Source organism: Oreochromis niloticus, unplaced genomic scaffold (assembly GCF_001858045.2).
Source record: "Oreochromis niloticus isolate F11D_XX unplaced genomic scaffold, O_niloticus_UMD_NMBU tig00006536_pilon, whole genome shotgun sequence".
Taxonomy (NCBI): Eukaryota; Metazoa; Chordata; class Actinopteri; order Cichliformes; family Cichlidae; genus Oreochromis; species Oreochromis niloticus.
Genome location: NW_020328052.1, coordinates 20,351 through 30,537, shown reverse-complemented (window position 1 = coordinate 30,537; position 10,187 = coordinate 20,351). Strand labels below are relative to the sequence as shown.

Below are 10,187 nucleotides of genomic sequence, written 5' to 3'. Positions count from 1 at the left end.
GACCCCAAAGTGCTTTACACTACATTCAGTCATCCACTCATTCACACACAGGTGATGGCAAGCTACATTGTAGCCACAGCTGTCCTGGGGCGCACTGACAGAGGCGAGGCTGCTGGACACTGGCGCCACCGGGGCTCTGACCACCACCAATAGGCAATGGGTGAAGCGTCTTGCCCAAGGACACAATGACCGGGACTGTCGGAGCTGTGGCTCGAACTGGCAACCTTCTGATTACAAGACGAACTGTCAACTCTTGAGCCACGATCACCCCATAACATTCATGAATGTTATTGTATTTCACTGGTAGTCTAAGTCTAAAAAACCAAACAAACTAATATGTAGTTGTGTGTTTCATAATACATTTATGAATAAATGACCACATGCTAACATTTTTTCCAAATGAAAAATTTATTTTCATAAACATGGCAATAACTTGAAATAAACAAGCACTAAAAAGACAAGGGCCTTTTCCCTTTTGTCTCAAAGCCTTACATACTTAAAGGATAAATGGCAAACCAGGAGAGCAAACACAAAAGCTCAGATTATTTAAAAAACAAAATGAACACAACAATGAAAAAGGCCAATGGTTTATGTTCCATCCCCCTAGTAAATTACACAAGAACTGTGATAACACAAGAACAAGCTTAGACCCTTCCTCGGGTTACTGGCCTGTATGAAAAACATCTTCAGGTTATGGTTATTTTTTAGAACAATTCCCTTTGCTTTTTTTTGACATATTTGAGATTTCGTTAGTCCAAAAAATGCTTTCTCTACAATGGAAATGACATCACATCAACACAATGCATTAACCTTTTGATGGATATCCATTTAAAAAGTCCCATTTTGTGAAATGTAGTCATCTACAATGCACAGAGGTGATTCTTCACTCTCTGAACCTTGGCTAAAAGGTTTGCAGGATCCAGCTCCAGGAGCGCTTTTTGAAATACCTCAAAGCAATATTGAAATACCTCCTTTTTTGTTGACCCTGTCTAAATAAAGGAATTCATATCCGTTTATTTCTTTAAGTCTGCTTCTTTTTCAGGAGTTATCCAGGTCTCTGATATGGCTATCATCTTGAATGGCTGTTTAAACTGTATATTGCTTTCTTTGATGGATTGAAAGTTTGCATATAGGCTTCTTCTATTAAAGTGAACCATTGTTATACCCTTTTCTACCTTTATTTTCTTTTTAAATTGTTCATGTCTATAATAATTGAATTCATTTATCTTATTGTGAAAGAAATTACAATCAGGATCTATATTGCTGTGATACACCAGGACATACATATGTCCTATTGTCAATATCTATATGAGTTGATACATGAAACTGTCAGACATCTGAGTTGGTTGTGCAACTTAGACAAATGCCATCATACACTGCTTTGCATTATGATTTATCAGTTATGTTTTTCTAGTTCGGTCATCTCTTTGATGACTAGAACTTTTGCCTGCTCTGGTGTTCCATTTAATTTAATGAATATCTTACAATCTGACATCCAAGTTGACTGTATTTACTTCTGTTTTCTTAGTATTCTTGCTTGTCTTGCAATGTCTGCATTTTTCTTGATTAGGTGTTCGTTTAAATAGACATTTGTTCCTTTCAGCTTTCTTCCTTGCTTGAACAGTTCTCTTTTCTGTTTTTTATTAACAAAACATTCTTAATCAAATTTAATTGTTTTTAATTTCCACAGCTCTGAACACCATCCAGTGCAATTCTCCATTCCTCATGCGTGCTCTCACTCCCCAAGACTGTTAAAAAAAATCTAGTGAAAAAGTCAACTGGCCTTTTTACCAGACTTCTCTATACCTCCACAGGTATGGAATCCTGACCAACTGTCTTTCCATAGCTGCCCTAACTTCCTCGTTACTAATCCTCTGCACTTCCTGATTCATTAACTTCTGTCCACCCATCATCTCCTCAGAGTACCCTTTCCGTTTTCTCAGCATACCCTCTTCACGCATTAGTACGTTTCCTTCTTACTCGACCTGCTGTGCATCCTTTTCAGCGCCATCTCTCTGTTTAGTCTATTGAGATAATTCCTGTCTTTTTAAACTTTCTTACTCAAACAACATGAATATAATTTATCATAAATTGAAAAAAATATTGCTATCTTTCTTAGATTATTCTTCTTTGCAGCTAACGATTGTTTTATTTAAGATATCATGTCAGATAGTAAGGTTAATCAATCAGTGTACATCATTTATTTATTCTTTCTCACTACTAATCACTGATTTTCTACCTCCTGCAGCTGCAACTTGATCACCTTATAATTGTTTTCTAATTTTGTCCTTCTTTCTGTCATTCTGCTCAGTATATCCTTTATATGCTGCAGCTGTTTCCCCATGTTCAGGTGTAGATTCTCCAGTTCTTCCTTTCTCTTCTCCAGTTTACGCTGAAAACTTAATAGACTTTGTTTTTCCTGCAAGTATCTTTCCGTTTTGTCCATCTCTTTTTCTTTCTCACTCTTTGTTATTTCATTCTCTACCAGACGAAGTTTCTCCTTGTTTTCTGCCAGCTCTTTATTTATCTCCTCTAACAGTTTGAATTCTTCCTTCTGCTGGTGATGTCCTCTCTTCAGTTCCACAATTTGAGGGATAAACTCTGACAAAAAAGTCAGCTCTTCTTGTGTTCTCTCTGCTTCTTTCTGAAGCAGGGTCTTCTTTTCTTTTACTTTTCTTTCTTTTTCACAAACAACAGGACATTGTAGAAAAAAATATTTTGCAATTAATTGAAGCCAAATATATAATTTAAATTACTCATTGCAATACAACGACCTACTCCACCTTGCGTTTCTTTTGGCCTGTTTGTGTTGCATGTCTCGTTTGATTTGGATGGGTGGAGTGGCTCAGTCACAATTAGTGAGAAAAAAACATCCTTGCTCAGTCACTGTGTGGTGCTTTTCCCAGAGACAACCCTTTGGATTTTGGTTGCCTTTGGTTTGTCCCTGCACTAAACAACATTGTAAACACCATTCTTCCACCCATGCACTCATCCACACCACTGATTGACTACACAAGCCATGGTTTGTGTAAGGTTTCTTTTTTTCTTCCTTTTATTTAAAATAAATGTTTTTTTCTTTTTAAATATGAAATATTGCATTGAAAAATGCATCTCTGGGTTTTTGTCATGGCCAACCAGCCTGGTTTGGGACAAAATGTTGTTTGAATTATAATTTCCGTAATATGGATAAGCAAATGAATACACAGAAACCTCTCTTAACATTTCAGCCAAGGGCGCAGATTTGGTTTTGGCATTGGTGGGGACGGATGATTCAACCGAACCCTGCCACGTTTCTTTTTTTTTTCTTCCCTTTTTGTCTTTGCTTCTTGACAAAAAAAGGAGAAATATACTTGCCTACATATGTTATTCTACATGCTTTTAAACCATTTAAAATCACAATTCATAGTTTTATATGTGAATTATATAATGTTAAATTACTATTAAACAAATGACCGACTAAGTATTTCAGACTTTAGTTTACTTCAGCCATATTCCATATAAATCAGGTATTATACAAAAAAATTGTTTCAAATACAGTTATGACAATAAAAGAATATGACTTTAATCCTTTAACCCTTTAAGACCTACCATAGAACCAAGTCCGCCAGAGCTTATATTATATTTTTACATGCTGTAGTGCCATTTTTGGGAGCATTTCAAGTTGATATACATCAATGCAAAAAAAGTGCAATAAACTACAAAACATTTGAAAATCGTTTTTGTTTTTTTTAACATATATTTCTAGTTAGAGAAATGTAAGAGGCTTATCCCTCAAAACTGTAAATACAAAAAAAGTTGCACAAACTACTTTCCCAACACAGGAAATTTATTTTAAGTGTCTTCATAGTTTTATTTTTGAAATACTCTAATTTCCATATACTGCAGGAAAAACGAAAATAAATATTATAATGCAAATTTGCAAAAAAGCAGCATATGCATCAAAAGAAACTATTTCCAGCAGTGCAATATTAGTCCTAAGCATCCCAGAAACGACACAGAAAGTCATAAAGTCAAACATAACTTTTAAAAACACCAGTATAGGCTCTGAGGCCCTGATGTTTAAAAACTACATTTCCGCAAAATGACGTCACTTCCGCTTTCGGGCAGCTCATGGCGGACATGCGATAGTTCGCGCTGATGGACGTAGGAAGTGTTATGAACAGCTGATCGGATCGGCAAAGCGTGTTTCTGGAATATTATGCTTTTGATGCTGCAAGTGCTTTTTATGCAGTTTTTGCAAAGCTATATGTAGAAGGAAACTGTGACCTAGGACAAGCTGATGGCATAAGATGTAAGTACAACTCCTCCGGTTTCATATGCAAAAAAATTATTGCGCTAGCTTACGTGGTTGCAGAGCTACCGGGATGTAAAAATAGTTACGCAAAACGGAGCGTGCCCGCTCCGACCGGCTTTAAAGGGTTAAAGCTGGTAGGAGCGGGCACGCTCCGTTTTGCGTAACTATTTTTAACCACGTAAGCTAGCGCAATAATTTTTTTGCATATGAAACCGGAGGAGTTGTACTTACATCTTATGCCATCAGCTTGTCCTAGGTCACAGTTTCCTTCCACATATAGTTTTGCAAAAACTGCGTAAAAAGCGCTTGCAGCAACAAAAACATAATATTCCAGAAACACGTTTTGCCGATCCGATCAGCTGTTCATAACACTTCCTACGTCCATCAGCGCGAACTATCGCATGTCTGCCGTGACCTGCCCGAAAGCGGAAGAGACGTCATTTTGTAGAAATGTAGTTTTTTTTTTTTACCATAATGGCCTTATGCGCCTATACTGGTGTTTTCAAAAGTTATGTTTGACTTTATGACTTTCTGTGTCATTTCTGGGATGCTTAGGACTCGAATTGCACTGCTGGAAATAGTTTATTTTGATGCATATGCTGTTTTCTTTGCAAATTTGCACAATAATATTTATTTTCGTTTTTCCTGCAGTATATAAAAATTGGTGTATTTCAAAAATGAAACTATGTGACACTCAAAATAAATTTCCTGCGGTGGGAAACTAGTTTGTGCAACTTTTTTGTATTTACAGTTTTGAGGGATAAGCCTCTTAAATTTCTCTAACTAGACTACTTTTTTGTAGTTTATTGCACTTTTTTTGCAATTTACGGAATTACTATGCACTTAATGCATACATATTATTAAAATTTGGGCTATAATGGTTGTATTGATGTATAGCAACTTGAAATGCTACCAAAAATGGCACTACAGCATGTAAAAATATAATATAAGCTGTGGCAAACTTGGTTCTATGGTAGGTCTTAAAGGGTTAAGTGACTTACAGGTCTCTTTGAAAAAAATTTTTTTATATCCAGGTGCTTCCTTTTTGCTGCCGTCCTCCTCTCCTCCTTGCAGGGCCTTGCAGCGCAGGTTTGCCGCTGCTAAAACTAAACAGAGCTCCCTGAAAGGCACAGCCAATCACATTGGCCATATTTGTCACATGAGTTCGGACTCCAGTAGAGAACGTAATTTAACTCTTTCTGCACCACTAGGTGAATGAGACGTTGACAGATTATTTTTTTCTTTCTATCGGCTCTGCTTTTCTTTACTCGAAGAGATCAAATTATTGGTGGGGACAATTCAATAATCGCTTGATATTGGTGAGGGCATGTCCCTTCCGTCCATGCCAAATCTACGCCCTTGATTTCCACATTATTCTTTGAAAATCAAATTCATTATCTAATGGCAGCAGAGAAATTAAAATCCTATTTCACACTTACTGGTTGTTGACTTTTTGCAGAACCACAACGTAAAGGCAAGACACACAAGGCCACAACTTAAGCCACGAACCATCCAGCGCTGATAGCAATGTAAATACTGCATCCTTCAAATCTAAAAATTAAAAATAAAAATAATTAAATGAATGAAATGCATTAAACAAAATCAAGGATGTTTTTGCATGTGACATTTGTCAATGCTTTGCCTGCATGCCATCATCATAGATTTAGTATGAAAAATAAAGATGCAGTTGCACTATTAACTATAATAACCAGACTAAATGTAAAAAAGACAAACTGCGTGTTAAAGTTTCTATACCTCAATAACTCAATGTCAATATCTGTCGACAGGAATAGGGTCACAGCATGGTGGAACAGAAGAGCATTGAAATTGTGCAAAGATCAGTCAATCCCATTAGATTATCCTGCAGTGCTGGAAACATAAAGGTGACTTAAAAGTGAGTATAAGGAAATAAAAATAATAAACACGCTAAAAACATCACTGAAAAGTGAAGACAACAGCACAAACCATCTTGCTACAATGCATTATCCCATTTGTGATACTGTGGTATGTACTTGGACTGATAGAATGCTCCAGACTAAGCAAAAAAATAATAATCTATCAAATAAAAAAAGTGTTAATACAGTCTGTTAATTCAATCATTATTTTAAAGGTCAGTTACTCTGGTACACAGCAAATTCAAAAGTGTTAAATGTATTGGTGTTAGTAGACTTTGTGCAAAAGCAGAGTTAATTTTACTCTAAGTAGAGTCACATTCTTTTAATGTAACTACGAGGTGTAAAACATTAGTAGTTAAAATCGAGTGTAAAAAAATGAGTGTTTCTATATTAAATCTGGAGGTGTCAAAATGGAAACATTAACTCTTGATCTCTTAACTCTGAACTCCTAAAGGGGCTATGACACTAATAGAGTAAATTCACAGACTCCGCCCCAGCATCACAGGTTCCGAATGAAGCTGAAGGGAAGCCATTTCAGAACATTTAGCTCTCCATTTTTCCGAGTTGTTTGCCACGCCTGGTAAGTCATTTTTTCTGAGATTCTTGTAATTATCATTACTACCTTTTACTTCTGTGGCTTTTTTGAGTCGAGACAAAGCTGTGTGAAAAGCATTAGCACGTTGCTCGGTGATAGCATAAAAATCTGTTTTAGCTAGCTGAAATGTATTGTTGGCGGGCAAAAGACTTCCATATGAGTGTTCAGTCATTTTTTTGCTAACTCAAATACACTTAAAACAATGTTTAGGTTGGCATAAAATTATGATGGCACTTAAAGCCTGAAAGCTATCTCCCACATAAACCAACATAGTGAACTGCAGTAGCAGACGTGCTGACTGGGTTCTACGTTAACATTTAGATCTTTTCAGAGTTTTGTGCACTCATTTTATGTAAAAATTAAAACGATCAAGGCTTTGAATTTATTACGGAATTAACTATTGTCTGTGTTCTTCAGTTGTTATAGAGAGCATCATTTTAACAAATGTGTTGTGGGTATAATATTGACTTGAAAGATGGACAATTTGTTTAGTATCTAGAATTGTCTTTTGGGAAAATGCTTTGCTTAACACAAGTTATGGATCATGATTCTTTTTTTTTTCAATTGATTACCAGGTTATTTGTCCAATTAATTACTGTACAACTAATTTTTTATTGAATCTCCACACAGGATATGCTTGCAAAGGTAGAATATGGGGGAGTGCAGAAGTATGTCAAAGTTCCAGAAAGTGATGAATGCTTTCATTTCCACCAGTTTCTTAAAGATGGTTTGTACTCATGTGCAATTTAAATGAGTATAAAATTATCACCTATAAGTGATCAACAGTAAGACTTGAATTGGTGGTTTTAATAGTATAGTGACATTTCGGATTTCTTTGTTTTAGTTATGGACAAGTTCAGCTTGCAGCCTCAACTCTTCACAGAAGGTGTACTCATCCTCACTGATACCTCTGACACTGAAGTTGACTCAGACATTTTTGATGAGCTGGTAAAGTCTGGAGTTCGAGCTTTCAAAGTTGGATATAGAATGCAGACAGCAACAGGTACAGTAGATCCATAATAATTTAGAGGAGTACATTTCTTCATGATCTTCAAAGTTTAAATGAATATTGGCCAGATTTAACAACCTTTCAGATTCCAATTTTCTTCTTTGAAAAACTGTAAAATGCTTTTACATGTTGAGTGCATATTACATGCTGTTATCAGATATAATTTATGTGGTTGAACATTATTGCAGTTGTTGTGACTTCTCATATGCACTTTGCACATTTTTTTTCAATCCCTTTTATGTCCCTTTTTTTTCCCTTTAAGACATTGAGATCAGTGTGGTTGATGATGAATCAGAGTCATCGGTACAGCCAATCCCTCTTGCCCTCCTGACATCGCCAGTGTCATTGTCAGACCATCCATCGTCCCCAGCTTCTACCAGTTCATCAGATTCAACTATGATCCTCAAAAGTACAAAGAACAGGAAGAAGGGCCTACAAGAGCTTGATCGCGATGAAGCGAAGCAGGTCAAAAGCAAAGCCTAAAGCAATTTCCAGTGCTTAACAGCATTTTACAAACACTAACTTTTTTGTATAATTTGTTTCAGTTTAATCAGTATGACTTTTTTTTTTAAACAGAAGGTGTGTAGTGTCTTGAGCTCAAACCCAAAGGGTGAAGAAATTTTCAATGAATACGACAAAACTAAAACATTGTCAGATCCAACTCGTCGACAAATGGTCAACATACTGGTTGCAGATATGATAGAATCACACGGGTAAGTATTCTTTGATGATCATAAAAACAATTGTCGAGTGAGCAGAAGAGCAATACACTTTGTTTTGTTTTTGAAAGGAGGATTCCGCCCATAAGTGTTCGGACTAACTATGCACTGGGGATTGCAACGCTTTTTCCATATCTCCAAGATCCTTACTCAAAAAATGGCTATGTAAGTGTTATCTCTGAAATGCAACATCTCTGTAATTTATACATGTTGTTAAAGTGGTACCAAATATGCATTCCTTTGTTGCATTTTTTGTTGTGTATGTTTTTTGTTTTGTTTTTGTGTGTGATTGATGTGTATGCATGAGCAGGAACATTACTATGATCCGGAGGCCAATACTGGCTATCTTGCTTGGAGACTCAAGACTGTCCAACGCAATACCTATGATGGTGCTAGTGGGTGTCCCAGGCCAAACTTCCAGGACAGTCCAACAACCCGAAGAGAATCTTTGTTTGTTAGTGGACAGCTTTTTGGTGAAGAGTGCAGAGAGTTATTAGACACTCAACAGATAGGTCTGTGGTTAAAGAGAAGATGAAAGCTACTTTTTGAATATAGACAGAAGCTGGTACATGACCCACACTGTAAAATGTAATTCTAGCTGTTTGTTATTTCAACATATTATTCTATATCAGTTTGACGATAGATGACTGAAGTTGTTGTTATAACATAGAATTACAAGTTAAAAACGTCCCAATTACACCAAAAAAAGCTAACTTGAAAACTCATGTCCAGCTAAATCAGCAACTTATGTGAACTTGACAATGTGGGTAAGTTGAGCACAGCAGGATTCAAAACTGCCTCACGTGACTGCTACCGAGGTGCATCATGGGGAATTGGCGGTTAACGACATGCTCACTTTACTTGGACGTTTTCTAATCGTCTTCTTTGGAATATGCTTTCAAAGTGAGTAACATTGGTTATAACTATAAGGAAAGAGAGCTACAAAAGTTGGAACATGTTTTGAATTTATGGCATGATGTGTGTTTTTCTCTTTTACCGAAATGTTTGCTTTAGCTAATGTAACTTTAGCCGACAAGGTCCAGCTTGTGTGTCATGACCAAACTTGACCTAATAAACTGACACATGGCCTTTTTTATGGGTTTAATGTGGCACTGACCAAATCACAAGTATTGTGCCGCTAGCTTTAAGGTTGTGCACTCAACCACTGTTGCGATATTAGCAAGCTAACTCAGCTAATTAATAAAGCTTATTTCATATTGTCTCTGTACTTGTAAATTTCTTTCAAGTTCACAGGCTGTTGTATTTTGGTGGAAGTTCATTTTGGCAATATTTCCAATAACTGACTGGGTTCAAAAAAGAACTTTTTGGCAGGACTCCGATGCTTGTTGTCATCTGTTTACCCCTATGTAATCACTTAAGTTGTTATTAACTGCTGCATGCTAAGCTGCAAGAGTGCACTGAGGACTGAGACAAAATATGGTCTACAAACCAGCATTATATTAGTTTTTATCAGATAGTCCTCCAGTGTGTTTATTTTTTGCTTTAATTCTATTGTGCAGTTATTTGTTACCCTGAAATGCTTTATGCTTAACAACAGCTCACTATTTTGACTTATTTTTGAACTCTTGTGATCAGTATGACCAGATTGTGTGAGTTTCCATACTAAAAGAGCTGTAGTGATAAAATAATTGGCATCAGAGACACTGATTTTTGG

General features: G+C 36.3%; 1 protein-coding gene and 1 long non-coding RNA gene across 2 annotated transcripts; one reads left to right on the top strand and one right to left on the bottom strand.

Moving 5' to 3' along the window:
* Positions 1 to 354: 354 nt before the first annotated feature.
* Positions 355 to 6,186, bottom strand: LOC109200982 (uncharacterized). The gene is made up of 3 exons (XR_002061030.1): positions 6,050 to 6,186; positions 5,734 to 5,845; positions 355 to 2,679 (listed from the first exon to the last, which is right to left on the bottom strand). It is a non-coding gene; the product is annotated as an uncharacterized LOC109200982 (long non-coding RNA).
* A 379-nt stretch (positions 6,187 to 6,565) lies between these two features.
* LOC109194268 (uncharacterized) lies at positions 6,566 to 9,047 on the top strand. Its single transcript, XM_025904722.1, has 7 exons — positions 6,566 to 6,769; positions 7,415 to 7,511; positions 7,629 to 7,787; positions 8,056 to 8,258; positions 8,370 to 8,506; positions 8,584 to 8,677; positions 8,823 to 9,047. The coding sequence occupies exons 2-7, from the start codon at positions 7,418 to 7,420 to the stop codon at positions 9,045 to 9,047; spliced, it is 912 nt and encodes a 303-aa protein (XP_025760507.1). The 5' UTR covers positions 6,566 to 6,769; positions 7,415 to 7,417.
* The last annotated feature ends 1,140 nt before the right edge of the window (positions 9,048 to 10,187 follow it).